Source organism: Gallinula chloropus (genome assembly GCF_964237585.1).
Source record: "Gallinula chloropus genome assembly, chromosome: 2".
Taxonomy (NCBI): Eukaryota; Metazoa; Chordata; class Aves; order Gruiformes; family Rallidae; genus Gallinula; species Gallinula chloropus.
The window spans coordinates 104036870-104056869 of NC_140086.1; the positions used below are offsets into that span (position 1 = coordinate 104036870).

The window sequence follows — 20000 nt, forward strand, 5'->3', positions numbered from 1 at the left end:
TTTTATACCTCATTTCTGAGATTATTCAGGCTTATGGGTTGAAATTTAAAGGTGACCATAAATTTCTGCACGTAATTGACATGATTCCAGCAACTTCTCATTCGCCAGTTTAGTCTCAGGTTCTCCTAGTTCCTTACTGCTTTACTGATATCCCATTCTCATCACTTCTCTATAGACTGTGGGAGTTGTTTCATCTTTTAATTCTTAGATTTTGTACCCTACACAATTGCTTTTCTTACTTGCTATAGGTACGTGGCAAGACACTAATATGCATTACAATCACATAGATGGTAAAATGTTTGAAATTATAATTAAAGCATAATCTTAATGGGATTTGAGTTTAATATGAACAGCTACTGTATGTCATCTATCAGACTAACGACTCTGCTTAAATTCCCTAGGAATTTAGAGACAATACTTTACGTGAAATGCTTCAGATACTTCTTTTTTGCATTAAAGAAGATAAAGTTAAACTGTTACATAATCATAATGATGAGGGGGATTTGAATAAAATTACCTCTTAATTGCATTTGAATTCTGTATCTCTGAAACTTAAAGCTCATAACTCCCCTATGGAGTTTCTCCATTTTTTTCTTTTACAATTGGTTGAAGAATTGATCATGGGCATTGATTGTCATATGTTTTCATTACCTCAGCAATTACGTAGAGAGTAAAAATTTATTGCTGCTTTGAAACTCAAATGAATTGCTTTCATACCAACACATATACTTAGGTAGAACTGAAAGTATATGAGAATTAATAGCAGGCAGGTCCATTCCTATCTTAAACCAGGCAAAACGCCTCTGCCACCACCTAGTTTACATTCCATGATGAATCTGGGAAGTGTAGAGATGCAAATTGTGGAACTGTGTTATTCCTTGTACCTAAATTCAATCTATAAGTAAAACAGACGTGACTTTCATTTTAAAAGACAGTAAAGAGTGCACAGAAAAAGTAAACATACAGTAAAGATTACAAGGATTAAATATATTTCCCTTCAAGAAAGATACTCAGAGTATACTGCTTTCTTGCTTTTAAGGAAAAGCCTCCAGTAATGAGAATTGTATCCATAATGAAAACACACACTAAATGACAGTGTGATCTATAATACATTCATACACCACCAGGTATGGGCAAAACCAGGCTAAATCTGTCTCTTCTGAAGCAAGAGCTCAGACTACCACATCATAGGAATGCGTGAAATGAATTAATAAGGGGTCAAGCTACATAATGAGTCAATGCTTGCTGCTAAAAGGGTCCCTTTTCTGTAGGTTCTAACAAGACTAGTCTCATACAAAAGTTTGTTTTGGTTTTGTTGTTTGGTTTTTTTTTTACTCTTGGATTACTAACTTGCATATGGCACAAACTGTATGGGGCAGTGGTCTTCCCAATATGACCATATTATAATTTTAACTCTAGTTTTTCCCTTATTGTCTTGCACTATCTGCAGGCAGTCAAACAAAAAGATACACCCTTCTTGGATGATGATTAAATTTAATGTGATCTGTATTTCTTCCTGCTCTGTGAGATGAATAGTGCACATAGGTAGAGTTTCCTTTCAGAAAGCAATCAAAACACAACCTGATAGTGAGTATGATACATTAGAGAATATTCATATATGAATTATGTTACAACTGGGCCACTTCACAAGTATTTATTCCATGAATACACTTGCATGAAAAGCTAGAACTGAAAGAGAATTTTATGACCATGTTATAAGCCTCAGGAAAAAAGGTGTTTTGCAGTAGAAGAGTTGACAGCTTATGAGTGAATGAACGCAGAAATCATTAATCTTACCAATTCCTTGCTGGGTTTGAGTTTACACAAGAGGAACCTTAGAGTTAGGGCAGTACGTAGAAAGAGCTTTCAATGAACCTTAGGGTGCTCTAGACACTACTTGTTCCAGATAGTGCTCCTTCCAAATTGCAAGGCCAAAATCTCTCCTTTTGTACAAATGCAAAGGAGTAGGAGCAAAGCATTTAGAATGATTAGCTCGTGTTAAGTATTACCACAAAGAAAGAAGACACTTTTCAGAACTTCAATAGTTTCTGCCATATGTGTTCAAATGCTCTTCACACCACCTAAAACCACCTACCCCCCAAACAATAAAACAATTCTAAGCTGATGAGCAATTCCAGAGACATTAGTTCTCTCCTTTTTTTTCTCCTTTTTTGCTGGTAGCATCAGAATGACTGTGATAAAGCACAATGTTCTGATGTTCTTTGGATGAATCTGTGTTCAACTTGAATTGCACAACCTACAATCAGATAAAGACATGCTGGGGTAACAGCTGTGGAAATTTTGCAGACAAATTTTTATATTTACTAGAGACACTTACAGATATTGGGGAAAAAACTTAAACTCTGAGATGGATCAAGTTTTGGCCTGTATTTACCATATTGAATTTATAAAAATTGATTGGAAGATCATTAGTAATTCATAAAAAATAAATGTATATAGATCCATATGGCACCATAAGCAAAATCAGGCAAAAGTAGAAAAATCCAGAGATTTAGATTAGTTTTCTAACTTGAATAGCAGTGAAGTAATTAACGTCTCAAATGGGAATTGCTCAAATTTCAGATATGTAATCCCATCACACAAACTTCCAGTCAAATCATAGCTTCAGATGTTTCAAAAAAACATTCTTTGTATTTTTGAAATCTAATTATACATTTAAGAGGCCTTTTTTGGGGGAGTATCACTGATGTTAATTTTTATTTGATGTAGTGTTTTTACTTCTAGTAACCTGTAAGGGCAATCACTATATTACTGCAATGTTGTCTAAGATAGAGGAGGACTAAATCACTTCAACTGAAACACCAATTGAATCTTTTACCAATTCAAATTGGAGTTTTGTTGGGATAGTCTCCAGCTTACCTTACCTGTATGTAACAATAATATCACTGCTGGTCTGACAATCAACACATTGCTCATTCCACCAGAGAATCAACCTTGTTGATAGGAAAGCTGCACTGGAAAGTAGGGCTTTTTTTTTCCCTGAAACTCAGGTGAAGAAGTTCAAGATGGTGAAAATGCCCTCAGTTTGGAATGTTATGAAAATTGGCTAAGCATGCATATGCGACTGTAAATTTCATGACAACAGTTTTGAGTCACCAACCTGTACATGTGATGCATAAGAGGTACTTAAGAATAAGAAAACATGCCTTGTGGATGATACCAGTCTGTAAGCACTGACCCTGGCAGTGACTGTTTTAGATATATATATAGACTGGTGTCTATATATATATAGACTGGTGTCTATAGTCACAAAAAAGGCCCATGTCCATACCACTGTCTGATTAAATAAGCCTACTCTACTTGAACATTCTAAAAGGAAGTAGAAGAGGAAGGCCAAAAAATGAAGTGAAGAAGTGAAAGAAACAAAGCATCAAGTTATAAAAGGGGTAATGACGAATCATGGACAAAATCACTGAAGAACTGAAGGTATATTTCCCTTGAGAGCACATGTACACAGTCCCATGCACACATGCACAAACAAAATCAATGCACTGATATAAGAACTGAGATTTGATTTGTTCCTGAATTTCTGCCATCTGTCAAGGACACTTTTCTGTCTGTAATTGCAGATCCTACATGAACAGTACTGACACTGGTCTTAACTTTGAGAGAACCAGTCAATGCAGCTGCTTCCTCCTCCACATTTTGAAGATTAAAGATAATAGAAGTAAAACACAAAAAATGATTCATGGCTCAGAAATCGAAATCTTGCTGGGATGGTAAAAACTGTATACTAGAGGAGATAGAAAAAACATAAATCTGAGCTAGGTAAAAATCATTTCCCCCTTAAATTCTGTCTCTGGCAGAGTAGAAAGGTGACAAAAAGAAAACAGATTCAAGGAGAAAGGGAAATCTGGAGCAGAATAGTCAGTCTGTTCCCTCTGGGCTTATAAAGTGCACACCCAAATCAACATCCTTGGAAGTCCTTCGATGAAGGATACTCTTAGCAGGTTACAAACATACAGTCTTTGAGAACACCAGTATTTTCCTAGGGGGAATGAAAAGAAAGTCTTTAAAAGGTGCCAAAAGTAACTAAAGTAATTTTGAACCCATGTCATTACTGATTAAATCTCTGTAGCAATAGCCTCAACATACTAAGCTAAGCTTTTTTGTTTGGTTTCAGAAGAAATTACCAGATCCATTTTTGCAGCATCCATCTACCACCTCAGGCTGAGCTTAGATGGAAAAAACCCGCACCCAACATACTTTGCACTTCCCTAAAGGGAGAAGGTTCAAGGTGGCCTCTTGCATTATAATAGAATAATACAAAGAGATGGACAAGGTCTTGCTATTACTGTTGGACACGGCCATATGCAGTGAGGCTGAGGAGTCCAAGTGCTCCTGCATTAGTATTAATACAACTGTAACAGGTCTGTAAGGGGATTTTAATCAGTGACTCAAAAGAATGCAGAGTAAAGCTGATTAATTAGTGTTTCTACGCTGGCCCTTTTTTCTAGATCCTGCACAGAACACACTCACTTGAGAGAAACAATAGTAGTTTCCTTATCGAGTATTACTATGAAGTCTCAGGACTTATGAATGTCAGTTACATAGATCCCTGTTCTCCCTGTTTCCATTTTGAATTCCCATTCAGCATAAAGGATCTTGAGAATCTTCTGATAAATTGCCATGGCCATTCCGTAAGTACAGTGCTCATATAGCATTGGCCAGGAAGGACAGCTTTGCTTTAAGTCTAGGTAGACTTGATATTAGCTCAAAATCCTTGCTTGATCTTTGGATGTAATATCATGCCAAAACCCCCCACCTAATCTATATCCTGGTTATGCACCTCTTCTGCATACAATTGAATAAGTCTGGTCTCCTGGTAGGTCACAACTTAGAGAAATAATTAAATAGCAAATAGAAGAGAGACTTCCTGGACGTTTTATCCAAGGTACATGACAGGTCCAAGGCAAGATTTATGGGATTTTTGCCATAATGACTAGATGAGTCTCCATCATTCTAGTGGAACATGGCAGTTTAAGCAGATCTTTACAAGAGTAATAAAGATCCTTTCTGCTGACTATGTATCAGGATGCAAATAGGGCTTTGTGAGGTGCAGTTAAACATGAAAAATACTCCTGGAACACGAAGATGGATTAAAATTTCTGATTTTCTTTCCAACAATAGCCACCATCCAAGATCGCCCAGAGCAGCCTTCATCAGGTAATAAATCAGGGGAATATAAAAATGAAATTGTCATTTTTAGGGCCAAAATAAAATCTCTATTTCTGAAAGAAGAATCAAGTGATTTTTGCAGTAGGAGAAAAACTACAGTTCTGCAATAAGTGTGCTACATTCCTAATATTCCTTGGTTTATATCAAAGAAATGGCACTGCAGGAACAGCTGTTTTTTGTAGCCCCATTGATGAATTGATTCTTTAAGAATTTGATGGGTACAGGAGTAAGAGAACTGCATGAGACAACTTTGCTTTTTTTAATACTCCTTGCCCTCAAATAGCAAGCTTTCAGATGTCTGTTTTTATTGACTGCAAAGGCCAGGAACTCTGCTGTACTCTTACAGCTCTCAGGTACAGCTGTGACTGAGCCTTGGGACATGTCAGTGTCTCTGGATGTTACAGCAAAGAAACTACATATTCTCTGATGTGAGAATATGGCCATCCATGTGCCGCAAAATACCACTGGACTATGGGTTGATACCTCACATGGCATGGACAACCCAAAGGGTAATATTAGCTAAATTGCCACAGTACTGGCAGGTTCTAAAACCACAATGAGAAATCCTTCTAAACAGGTAAATATTTGTTTGACTGGTTAGGTACCCTTACCTTTTCTATGTTCCTTTCACTCAGACCAAAAATTTGTATTTCTTTGCCAGTCTTCATACCTCTAACTGAATTTCACTTACCACCTTGAAAAATTACACAATAACTAACACAAAATACATACAACTGAATTTCTTGTGTTGTGATGACTCAACATCTTTAGTATTAATACTGATTGTTTTGATGCATGTAATACACCAAAAATGGCCAGAGTTGCTGCTGACCAAGGCTGAGCCAATCGGCCATGGTCACAGCACCTCTGTGAATCACATTTAGGAGAAAAAATCCTGCAGGCAGCTGCATTTTGCCACCAGAGAAGGGAGTGAGAAGATGTAAGGAACTGTGCAGACACCAAGGCCAGGGAAAAGGGGGAGGAGGTGTCCCAGATGACGGAGCAAAAGATGCCCCAGCAGCCCATGGAAAAACCCACGGTGGAGTGGATGTCCCCCTGCAGCCCATGGAAAAGGCCGAGACCCCACCTGCAGCCTGTGGAGAGGCCCCACACCAGAGCAGGTGGAGACATACAGGAGATGCTGTGACCCACATTGGAACAAGCCTCTGCCAGCACTTGCAGCCCGTGGAGAGAGACAGAGACACAGAGGTGAGCAAGGGGGAGATTTGTGCTGGAGCATGTTTGCTGGGGGGAGGCTGGTGACCCTGTGGAGGACTGGGACTGAGAGACATTGTGATTTATGACTGCCTGCCATAGCAGTGACCCACACTGGGGCTGCTGGTGAAGAGCTGAAGCCCTGTGGGAAAGGACTCAAGTCAGAGAAGTTCGTGGAGGACTGTCTCCTGTGGGTGGGACCCCATGGTGCAGCAGGGGAGGGGTGTGTGGAATGAATGCCCACCCACCCCCACCCCCAGCAAAGAAGGAAACCAACTTGTGAGGAACTGACCAAAGCCCCCATTTTCCCAGTCTCTGCCCCTCTCTATGCCACAATGTGGGGGAAGAAGGGACCGAAATCATGACTAAAGTGAAGTCTGCTAAGAAGGGAGGGGTGGGGGGAAGGTGCTTTAAGATCTGGTTGTGCTCCTCATTCTCTAACTCTGGTGTCACTGTGTGTGTAGTGTAGTGTAATAAATTAGAGTGTTTTCCTTCCTTTATTCTATTTTGAGTCTGTTTTGCCCATGACACTGATTGTGGAATGATCTCTCACTGTCCTTATCTCAACTCCTCAGCCTCTCAATATATATTTTCTCCCCTGTCCAAATGAAAAGGGGAGTGATAGGCTGACTTTGGTGGGCATCTGGCCTCCAGTCAGGCCTAAACCACCACGCTCTAATCCATGGTGTGACAGTGCTGGTTTGGGGTACAGCAGCTGTTGGATGTGGTCAAGAAAGAATATGAAGGAGAATGGGAATGCAATGGGATTATAAAATGAGAGCTTTTACTAACTGCAAAGGACTGGGGTTTATATTATCTCCTGTGAGAAAATTTATACCAGTTTTTTTGACAAAAATATATGGCCATGGAAGTAAATTCAAATTTATTCATGGGCAAAGTTTTTTTAAAAACTACAAATCATATCTGTAAAGTTCAAATGGAAAATTCAATTAATCAGGATGTTAGGAATATACCTGTTTGGTTTCCCAAATGGCTATGTCAATCAGGCACACTCTAATAAAGGCAACTGTGTACTCAAATGAGGTTCCATTTATACTAATAGGTAGAAATTGCTCGCACTTTAGAGACTGATACTTCCAGGGCTCCTCATATTCAGGATATGAAGGATACAAGAACAAGAAAGATGCTATTCACTGTTTCTTAGTCATCCGTTTTAAGAACCTATTATGATAATGTTTGTCAAACACAGCTGAGAAACAAACACAAACTGACCTGTGATTAGTCAAACACCATAAATAACAAGCACCAATTAGGTCATGTGAAGGGCTGCAAACATCCCATGATACTTGTTTCTGCTCATTAGGCATCAGATTCATTAACAAAATCTGGAGAGATCATTTGCACAACCCAGAAAGACCAGGAACAGAAGAACAGGCTAAACACATTCAGTTGTATCACTGAGTTATGGCCTACAGTTCTGTGGCACGGGAGTGACACCCAGAAAAATCTCTTGTTATTGTCCCGCTGGATCACACCAAGTACAGAGTTGGAGATTAGTTTCTTCAGTTAAAGGCAGGGTACTGCCTTGATACTGACTTCTTTTGTAAAATATTTAGAAAGCATGTAACTGTAAAGCAGCAGAGGAAGAAGGACAGACTGTACTTATCCCTGCTATGCCATGTTAGATGCTGGTAGGAACCAGGTTGTCCAACCCATGTATACTATGCCTGCCCATTCAATATTTCTACATCAATGCAGTCTCACAGGCTGACATATCACTCTTTACCAGCATATGAAGATGGATTTTTTATTCCTTATAGACCATGAAAATATTAGTTATTGCAAATTAAATCAGGCAACATTTCCTTATTGCACTTCTTGTAACAATGGCCTTTAAAAACAGAGGATAGGTATAACATGCATGCCAACTGCACAGTTTGAGTTTCTCAAGTGTGATTTAAGAGGGCTTTAAGTGGTAGTTCTGCCTTCAGTGTGAATTTCACCTTTTGAAGATGGAAGGAAGAATACAATCCTCCTCACTGCATCCCAACTTTTGTGTGTATGTGAAGTGAAAACTTATCAATTATACTCATTTGCTCTGTCACCTGCTGATCAAACTGGAGTATATATACTACTACAAAAACCAATGTTTTACATGGAAATGTCTATCCTTGATTTGGTTAACACTTGATCACCATCTCAAACTTTATACACCTGTAAACAGAGTTACAGTGATTCATTTTGCCATTATGCTATTATTTATATCCCATTAACACAGTTTACGGTGATGTGCATAGCACTGTAATGACACTGACAAGAGCGTTCAACAGAAGCACAGATGTTGAAAGATGTTCTTATGCAATCTGTATCACTGATTCTATCTATATAAACTTAATCAAATAATCAAAGTTGCCACATTCACCATAAAGACAAATATCTGTATTTTAAATGCAAAGATGAGCCTTTATATGTGCAGTTTCACAGAAAAAATTCTTAAATCACATCATGATTTTATAGAAAAAGTCTCTGAGTAGACAGTCACTTCTCTAAATTTGTATGGGGTATGTACAATGTTACAAATTTCCAGTTTAGTTTGCTTTCTACCCAGGAGTAAGAGGAAGAAACCCAGTCAACTTACGATCTCCTTGACAACGCACGGGACCCACAGATATCTTGGCTTCAGACCCAGGCCGGTCAATGTCTCCAACCACCACCTGACTCACTGGTAGGTGCTCTTTGTATGACAACATGCCAGTGTCTTTCCTCCTGAATTACAAAGACAGAGAAAAATAAAATATTTGTGAAATATATTAAAATAATTTCCTTGTTCATTATCATTGTTCAATGAACTAAGCACCAAAAGAATAGGTATGTAACAATTACATCAGTAGAGCTTTACAGTCCAAAAACCTGTCTCAAATGACAAGTTTAAGCAGTGACACTGCCTGTGTACTGGAAAACAGATGGATAGCAGATACTGTCACCCAGGAACACAGACAGACTAGCAGCTTGCTGTGTGGCCAGTACTAGACTCTGCAGGGCTTCTGTGGGTCTCCCCGCTTTCCAGGCTGACCGGTTCCACACTAGTGGGTAACACTTTGCCGTTGTTATCCTTCCTGATGTCTTCTGAGAGGGAAATAAATGCTAAGCCTTCCTAGAAGTGTTTCTCTTTTTTTGTTCCAGTTGCTGACATTTATTATCCTAATAATATGACCTCTGCATGCCAAGGAAACAGTGCTTTTAACATTTTTAGTATTATATTTTAAAAAATTAAAGACTAATTATCTGAAAAGGCTTGTCATCTCAGTGGTGTAACTTCTAACAGTAAGTGCCCGAGTCCAAAAAAATATAAACTTGTGAATCTAACCATGAGTTTGCAGGTCAAACCTCATTTTGCTTAGCAAGATCACTAACATTCAACATATAGTCATGTCTAAAAGTTACTCATTTCAAATGCAGTGAGTAAATTGGTACCTTTTTCATGCCTAAACCAAGTCACTATGCAGAGTTTCAACATTTTCCCTTTGTCGTTTCAAGACCTGAATCCAGCTAGCATGTTGAGTACTGTTTCTGCCAAATAGAAAATATAACAACCCAAATTTAATTAGGTCCCTTATCTCTCCTATGCACTTTTTTCCCCCCTCTCCTTTTCTTTTTTTTTTTTTTTTTTCTTACACATAAACACATGGAAAGCCAAAATATCCACACAGGAAAAAATTAACTGTATACAGTGTTAGGACTACTTTTCAACACAAGAGAAAGTAAGAGGAAGCAAAATGAGTCCATTTATTTCTCTCTCCTTTTTTTTCTCTATAATTTTAGCTGTGCCTCGCCATGTAATTGACTGTCTAAAGTAAGCAACTTTTTGATCCAAAAATCAATTTCTTTGTTCAAAAATACCATAGGATGAAGGGTGAATTCAGGATCTGGAATTTACTGAAATGAACGGTATGACTATAAGTGGGAACTTGTTAGGATTTCAGGAAACTAAAATTCTTTTCATCTTTATCTTGGAAGATTCCATGGTTTGACTCATTAGATTGTTAAAAACTGGGAAGCACAGCAGGAATCTGCATGATTTATGGTAATATTTTCCAGTAGAATCTCCAATCATCACCGTCAATTGGTCCTTCTGAAGAGATGGAGGGCAAAACATCCTTTTTGAAAGAAGCACAACAAAGATAATTAAGAAAATAACCATCACATTTTCAAAGGACAGTTCTTTGGAACTCATGTCTGTTCTCTGTGATGAAGAGAGTAATTAGAGATTTAATTACTAGAGTTTTTCCAATAGTAGATGTCTGTTTTCCTTAATCTGGTTGTTCTCCCCCCTCAGAGCACTTGTCTTTCTCCCTGGGCCCTGAAGATCATTAGCCCTCTCTGGCCGAACACAGCTGTTCCAGGTGCTGTGCTGGTGAGGCTGCAACAGGGGACTGCTAGGAAAATGGACAAGAGTAACCCTCACAGGCTGCTTCTGCAGACTGCGCTGTGTTGCAGCATATGGCTTTTCATCTGCAGATTGCAACGCCCTTTACATGAGCCTCTGTATTCATCAGTTTGGAGACAGGAGGTATAAGAAACGGGAGCTTAAAGGGCTTTCCCTTTAAGAAATACAAAGCCAGGTATGTGGACCTAATCTTCCATCTCTGCTAAAGACCTGTATCCATGGGACCCACTCCCTTCTAATAGAGGATAAATGTAGGTCATCGCTTTACTCTTTCTGAGATTTTCCTCTGAGACTGGCTTTCTCTGCTGAATTGCTACTCTTTCAAAAAATGCTTTAAAGATGGACGTGTCTATTTAAAATAAAGAATTTTTCAAAGAGCGATAAAAAGAGAACTATTGGCATTTCTTTCCTTCTCTCACAAAACCAGCTAATATTTCAGCTCCAAATAAGGATGTCGAAAGGCAGCCCTTTTCCTGTCACCAATAGTTTTCTCCTCCATTGAGGGAAACAAAAAGGAGCCGTAATAATTTTCTTCTCTTTCTTGATCATGTTTCTACTAATTTTTATGTTTTGGGTTTGCATTTAGATATAGTCACTCTAAAGCTGTTGCCATGACAATAAAACCAATGTTAGATTTCAGAACTAGCCTTCTTTTCTGATAATTGCTTGCTTGCCTTCATCACTGTAGGAAATGCATTCACCCCTGCACAGGAGCTGGGCTGGGAGTACCAGACTACAGTTGGGAGAAGTGTGTTGTCTTTTCTCCAACAGAACCTTCGTCGTTTGCTCTTAACATGTGCATCAAAACCACAAATACAGTCAAAAGACTGTTATGCTTTTCTAAGGTCCTTGTAGTTCCTCAGGCCATAGTAATCAGTGCTGTGAAACAATAACTAGAATTAGCACGTATAAATTTTACTACCCAAAATCCTTATGCGAAGCAGCAACACTAGATAAGATAGCAAGGGCATTGTGTACATCAGCACATTGCAAATCTTTTAAGCAGAACTTATTTCTGAGATCAGGATGCCTCAAGGATCCAAGAGGACCCAGAACCAGCCCTGTGGCTCTGGCAAACAAAGAGGGCACAATGATGAAGATGAGGGGATGAAGTAAACAACCACCAGGGTCCTTGAAGACCACCTAAAGGCTGTAATATGCATGTGGGAAAGGGTGGAAATCTATGATAATGAGTTCTCAAAGGAGTAATGAGTATGTTAACATTTCTCAGAAATATTGTGAATATGTATGTAGAACCAACATATAAGCTGTATAATTAATTCGCTGGGTGCCTGTGTTTGAAGCAGCAATCCCCTGTGCTGCCCAGCACTGCAATAAAGAATACCTGCTTAATAGTCACCAAGACTATTGAGTTTTGATTTCAGCTTTTCACTGCATCAGTTCACAAAGTCACAAAAGTTATAAACCAAAGACTGATTATAAAGCTTGACTTTGTACTACACACTTAGAAATAATCACAGCTGGAACACTCAATTCATGCAAGTGATAATGCTTCTGCCAGTATTTAAAGACTTTGCACATTAAGAGGGTGGAGAAAGTCTCTGAAGTTTTTCCTCACCAAAGAAAATCCCCTTAAGAGAATAAAGATTGAATTCAGAGTGTGTCACATTCCTATTAATAGCCAAATGGGAGATGAATGAATCTGATCAAATCCTGTAATTATTACCAGGAGATATTGATGAAATCTCAGTGCAATTTTCTATTTCTAATTTCTTTTCCTATATATACCAGTCTGCAAAGTGCTTCGGGGTGCATTTGAATGAAAGCAGCAGATATTTGTGTAAGATTTATCATTGCTTTGATTACAATCATCTACTTATTCTTTGTAAGGATTCTGTGGTATGTAAAAAAGAAATGCGTTATGCAGATCTCAGCAAATGACATATTCAAAGTACTGATAAGATTCTGGATCACTATAATTTTTTTATATAACAACTTCATACACCCAGACTTGAGTTACTGGAGTAAACGATTTTCTCCAATTTTGTTAGGCATCACTTATCAGTACAGTCCTACACAGGAAAACACACAAGGAACATGATACAACAGCAATGGACTTAATTTCAAAATTCACAACCTGAGGAATATGAATTGTTTTGAGAATATCAAAACCCCCCACCATCATCTGGATTAAAAATGCAGAGTTAAACACATGTTATTCAATTATTAGCAGTGATTTGAAGAATGCAAACTTCCAAGTATTGCCATTCCAAGGGAATACAATTGTCCACCTCTCACAAACCTCAGCCTTTTACTATGCAAGCACCTCTATTGTAATCCCTTAATTTCCACAATCTGAGAGAGGTATAAAGCAGTTTAGTCCAGCTAATATCTGCAAATGAATGTCTATAAAAAAACATTGTGAAGGGAACAGATGTGCCAAGTATTAGTATTTTCTCTCTTCCAAAAGTATCTGGCAAGAATTTTATTTATATTAGAATTGCTAAGAGAAGGCAGTATTACAGAGAATTTAATGAACAATGCAATTTTAGAGCAGCCTTAATAATCTGGAAGCAAGTTACTTGGAAATATGCAAACTCTAATTAACAGGATTAAAAACAGGGCAAACAAAAGCTAGGATTAAGGCAGAACTTGTTAACTTTTGAAAGCTTTTAACAAAATTTAGGGTTTTTGTATGTACTTACTATGCAGCACCAAAGCCATACTTTTAGATTCACCCTATTCCCCAGGACACTGTCCTTTTAGGAATTATAAAATGCCAACAATATACTCCAGAAAAGTTTTATTTCCACTTGTATTTGCTTTTCTCAAGGATTCTTAGAGATCTCATCCCTTTCTCACATGTCTTGTCACCTCACATACCTTTATATGTTAAGTTGGAGCTAATGACTCACCCTTGATCTGGCTGCCAAGGGGTATTATGGTAAATTTCTCATTACTGTACAGGATCATATAAACTGACAGAGAGTTGTAACTCAATTCAAGCTTTTTTCCACACTGGCATCAAATAGGCTTAGGTTGTTCTCACATTACAAACAGCAAAAAAGGAAAAGTTTGAACTATTACAATTAAGAATGATTTTAAGGCAGTTGAGTTTATTCTCTAAGCACATTGGTAAAGAAATGAGAAAGTAGCACCAAACTTTAGCAATTTGCACTTAAGTGCAATGCAATAGGCATTTTGGTTAGGTAAGGAAAGCCTATGTGCAGGTACAGCTGTTAGCTATGTGCAACCAAGGGTTTGCAAAGGGTTTGTTTCAGCAGAAAATGCAGAAGTTAAACAGGAAAGCAGTCTGGATTTTAACTTTTACTTCTGAGAACACTCACCTTCTGAGTATCTAAACAGTATGATGAAAGACCACTTAATCCCAGCATCTAAATTACTACCATAAGTAAATCCATTCTTTGACATCTATTTGTAAAGGTAAATTATATGGAAGACATGTAGCTGATGGTGTACAAGGCATAACTAATCCTTGTTTAAGAATTAAAGATCAATCAGATTAGATTAATTTATACACAAGCATCATATTCACAAATATTCCCACCAGAAGAATCATGAACAAATTAAAGATACCCTCAACTGCAATGAAATGTACAAAAGAAACACTAGAATTGCCATTTAGTACAAGTCACTTAAGTTACTTTTAGGAACTTCAAACTTTCTTTGATAAAAAAATCCCAAGTTTAAAATAGTCACACAAAGACATATTTAATTCAGACTTTTTTTTACTTAGACCTCCCTTTTCACTTTAGACAGTCTGTCTTTCCCAACCTTTAAAATTACATCAGGAAATAAATTTGCTCCTTTGAACACCTCTCAAATTTTATAATCCCATAGCACCAACCCTTAATTAAATGAAAGATAATTTGAATAATTATAAACATAAGGATGTATTCAGAAAATTAATTTTTGGTAAGGTATACACTATACAATTGCAAAACTTGCTAATAAAATGCCTACTGTTTTGAAAAGGGGTTGTTGCTTTTGTTGTTATTATTTAGAACATTTCAGATAGAGTGTCTAAACAAAGACTTCCCAGTATGACTAGGCACATGGGATTGAGCTGAACAATTGAAGATGCCTGATGCTGAAACTGTATCATCACAGAAATTATGCAAAGTCTTCCCTTTTCTCTGCTTAGCAAGAGATGAAACAGAAACCTCTTGCAACTCCGAATGAGCCTTGCAATCCGGAAGATATCCAGTGCTGTTGTGGCACTTACTGATTCTATGTGTGCTAGAGATATGAAGTCAGATACTGGTGAGAAACTGATGAGACGTGTCTTATATAAAAAATCCCTCAGGAAGGAGATAGAGATAGTTTAGACTGGTTCTACAGGGCTCTTAACCTGAAAGGACTTCTCGACTTTCCTCTCTGTGAGTCTGTGAGAGACTAAATAACCACAGCAAAAGGAGAATAATTGAGAGAGTAAACTGGGCTCTGCTGTCATTTGAACAATATGGACAATTTCAGGGGAAAATCTTCTTTGCTGAGTATTTGATCATATTATCCTTCCAAGAAAGCAGTAGAGCTAGAAGGTCTCTCCTTCAAGTGGACCAGCTCCTCTTACCAACTTAATTCAACACTGCTTTCCAGGAAAAAAAAAATTTAAAAATTGGACTCTTCTTATGATTATGATCTAGATGCTATCACAGAAACATGGTTGGATGATTCCCACTGCTGGAATACCCCTGCGGAGAGGTATAATCTTTTTAGAAGGGACAGGCTAGGTAGGAAGGCTGGGGGAGTTGCCCTCTATGTTAAATAGTGGATAGACTGTAGGGAGCTCCCTCTGAGAAGTGGTCTGGAGCAGGTTGAGAGCCTGTGGGTCAGAATTAGGGATTCTGTCCAACTGAAAAGGGGAGTGATAGAGTGACTTCGGTGGGCATCTGGCCTCCAGCCAGGGTCAAACCACCACAGCTGGTTGCTCTTTAAGGATGTATTTCTGAAAGCTCAAGTGGTGGATGTCCTGTCCCTGGAGGTTGGATGGGGCACTGGGCAACCTTGTCTAGATCACGCCTGGAGGCTTGTGGCCCTGCCTGTGGCAGGGGGGTTGGAGCTCTATGATCCTTGGGGTCCCTTCCAACCCAGATCATTCTATGATTCTTTTGGGGTCCAGTAACCCTTGATTTGACTGTTAATTTTTCTTATTTCAATACCAAGATATTTTAAGAATGGAATCTAGGAAACCTACCATGCTGTAACTGATACCCAGCACCTATAGATCTTTGCATCTGTCAACAATTCAATCAACTAACTGTCTCAGTTTTAAAATCCTTTAATTAGGACAGGGAAAGTGTGCAGCATTTCCTTTGGGATTGGTGAATGTTGTGTTGGGATGTCCCTACCACTTTCAGTGATTATGGAGACAAGATTACTTGTGATTCCATTAAAGCCAAGAAAAGAAAATATCCTCAAAATACTTAAAAATTTAAAAGCTTGTTTGAATAGTTAATAAATAAAAATATTTTAAAACCCCATAATTTACAATATCAGAAAAGTTTTCTAGTCATCCTTAGGAAGTTTAAATGCTTTATGACAGAAACATGAGAAAACTCTATTCTCAACAGGTGTAATCAAGTGAAAGACAATAAATTAAATGATCCATTCAATTATTCAACATGACCCAGAAACTTAAATGTCTTTCTTCCTAATCACTTTGTCAAGGAGAAACCTGTATTCATTCCATGATCTATTCACACATGCTGAAACTTCCAATGAAATGGCAGTCTACTTAATTTGCAGGGAAGAAAATAATGAAGGATTATACTAAGCATCATCACCTGTTTCAAAAATTTTCTAATTTAAACCCCCAAACATCTTTAATTACATTTTTATACATCTGAATGCACTACAGTAACAGAAATATTTTATTATGTGCACAGTAAAGCAGTTACTTAATGAAATGTGTGTTCTTAATATCTGTACTATTGAATGTACTATTGCAAGATTTATGCTATGAATGATGAATTTTTTGCTGATGAATTCTACGAACTATCCACAAGCCTTTGGATCATGTCCTATCAAACTATCAGACCAAATGTGTTTCTGGCAGAAATTTTAAAGCACAAGGATCTGTATTGGAAAAAATATTATAAAAATCTCAGAGCAGCAGCTCACAGGCTTCATTTCTTGGAGTTCTTGACAACTTTGACAGTTTTATTTTGTATGAGTGAAAGAGCTAAATAAAAATAATTGAGTATGGCATGACACAATAACAGATGGCTAGAGCTAATGCTGACTTCAGCCCCGATATACCTGTTGAGCTCAATAAGGTACTAAAGTGCATAACCTAGTGTCAAATTTAGTCCAGAAAACTTAATGAAGTATGGGAATTACCGCACTTAGAAAAGTTCAGTAAAACCCAATTGTATAAACATCTGCCATTGCTTCCACCCTTTAACTGACACTTCCTCCTTACATCACACCTATGCATGTATCTCATACAAAACTGAAACCAAATTATGTTTCATAAAAAGGAACCAGGGAGAACATAGGGCTGCTAAGATTTAGCTCACCTCTTCAGTTGCTTGTATAACTATGACACCATGCTTGTGTAACTATGACTTTTGGGAAAGAAATCTAGGTTGATAACACCTTGGAAGAGTGCTTGATCAGGTATCCTCACAAAACTTCATTTATACAAATGATAAGTAGGTTGGTTCTGTCCTCCAAATTTAGATATCCTGTAAGCATTTCACAAGCTTATCTTCTCCTTTGTCTTTTTATGACAGATTATTGTTTCATTTGGGATTGTTTGTTCTTAATATAGATGATATCCAAGCCTTTTTAGCTTTATTGTTGGGCTTCTGTAACATAGAGATTTTTAGTAAGCATAAAGCTGTCTTGCATGAAAAATGTTGTATTCAGGTTTGCAAGACTCTGCTCTTTGTAAAAAAAATTACACTTATCCTACTTGTGTATCACAGGTGATATTTTGGAGGACAAAGAAAAATTACATTATTTGCTGGACATCATGTGGAAAATAAGCATATCAGCATCCTTATTCTAAATAATAACCTAAGTAGTCAATAAGAGACAAAAGATGGGGAAAGAAGTAAAATTCCAAGAGAAATTACTATTTATTTCCTCTCTGTAGAGGCCCAAACCATATCTGTACTAATTTTAAAGAAAATTTAGGTATTTGAGCCTATTTTTCAGTAAACTGTATTTTGACTGACCTCAACCTTTAATTGTAAGAACCATAACATCTCATTTTCTCTATCTATAATCAGTTCCCATTCTTGAAATACTGTATTTTTATGGTATTACACATGATCTGCTAATTGTCTCCCCTCAGAAGACTTCAGTTTCCATGCAGTCCTTAGAGGTAACAATTTTAATTTTCTCTTTAGTCCCAGAAGTTTGCTTCCCACTGTAGCTGTGTGGGTGTGTGGAAGAAATCAAACCCATAAGAATGATGCTTATCACAAAGGGGCATTTACCCCAGCAGGACAGATGACCATTTTTATTTAGTCTTTATTACGTACCAGGCAGCTCGTATGGTACTGCTTACTCAGCATGAGGACTTCTTACTTGTGCAGAACTGGAATCAGTGATTCTACAATTATTTTTTTTTCTTTCTGCTTACCTAATAAATAGAAAAATTACTTCTAACTGTAAAATGATCTGTAAAAGTGGTCTCAAAACAAAATCCGCTTTTTCCTAACTGCTTAAAATTTCTCAATATAGTGAAGTTATCATTTATGTTATCATTTGTTGTGTTAAGGTAGACCCTTTAAATTATCCTGGAAATGGTAAGGAAATGAGTAACAAACAGCTTTTTCAAATATCAAGCCATGACAAAGCCAAATGCTAAAAAACAAAATCCAGAAAAAACTCTTACAGGAGTATCTACAAACCATGCTATAAACATAATGCATGATGTTGCTTCATCTACTGAGGAAGGAAAATGGGTTCTATTACCATAAAAATGCTCTAGTTAGAAGAAGAATTAAATAACCCACTACAAAACATTTTACATGTACCCCCATTCATCAGAAATAATTATCTGAAACTGAATGCTCCAAGATATTCAAGCACATTTAAAGTAAAAGTGCAGCATAGAGGTCATTAACAGATGTCAGTTTTCATTATGTGAACACTTTGCTATAAAACACAAGCAAAACATGGATACTTGTCACTTACCCTCTGCTTGTAAACACACACATATGTCTCTGAGAATTAACTTAACTTCAATTAGGTTCCTTTTTTAGTACTTCTGCTTAAAGGATGGATGTCCTTGTTTTGCAATGACATGCAGCTTTATTCATAAGATAATCTCTTTATGGCATTTTCATGTTTTGATGATACCCTTACCTCTCGTCTGCATATGTGTATGTCCACATACATGTATGACAGTAATGGGGGAAATGAGGAAAGATACTAATCAAGTTACTGGCTGGAGTTTTACAAAACTGTATTCCTGCACTGTGTACAACTGTGTCACCTCCAGAGGCAGCTAGGTTCTGTGGGGCTGTAGCTAGAGATTGTCACACTGTATTTACGCACAGCATTATGCGAGAACTGAGTGACCAAGATTAGGACTTGAACTACAGGGAAGGGATGGCAAGCTATGCTAAATATTAGGCCAAATGCAGATGCCCTCATCTAGAAAAATCTGGTTTGCTGTACTGAGTGTAGAATATCAAGTATTTGTTTACCGTTTTGTTGACCACATTTATACAGGATTAGTGACCTATTCATTAGCCAGATCTCTCCACTTTATTGCTCTGATAGATTTCCATTATCTTTCTTGTTAGCCTTTGAGCTCAACTATCCTTATATTACACATAAACTCTTTCCCCGACAAAAGACTGAAGCAAACTTAGCTGAATTCACCATTCATTTCCTAACTCAACTCACTCTGAGCTGAGCCTGTCTTTTCTTAGCACAGTACTTGACAACCCCCCTTCAAGACTTTTTACTGCATAGGGTGCTGTCACAGCTCTGACTGTGAACTGAAGAGGCTATGGGCCATGGGTTTCTAATAACCTGTGACAATGTGGTCATGGCCAAAGGAGGCTGATGAAGTGGGTGAGAAGTCCTAACATCCTCCTCCATAAGAACAACGCTTATCAGGACTCCAAGCAATCCTTATTAGGCCTTATGGGGAAGCTGACTGGGAAACAACTAAGATGTGCTCCTCTTAGCTTTCAGGCTGTGGCTCTGCAGCACTTTAATCAGAATTAGG

General features: G+C 37.7%; 1 protein-coding gene across 1 annotated transcript in view; it reads right to left on the bottom strand.

Moving 5' to 3' along the window:
* The window catches only part of CNTNAP2 (contactin associated protein 2), a gene marked incomplete at both ends in the record, with an annotated part of 1153104 nt that overhangs the window by 174003 nt on the left and 959101 nt on the right, over positions 1 to 20000 (bottom strand). Inside the window, one exon of the mRNA XM_084260050.1 lies at positions 9014 to 9141. Coding sequence (XP_084116176.1) covers positions 9014 to 9141 — 128 coding nt within the window. The remainder of the gene's footprint in view (positions 1 to 9013; positions 9142 to 20000) is intronic.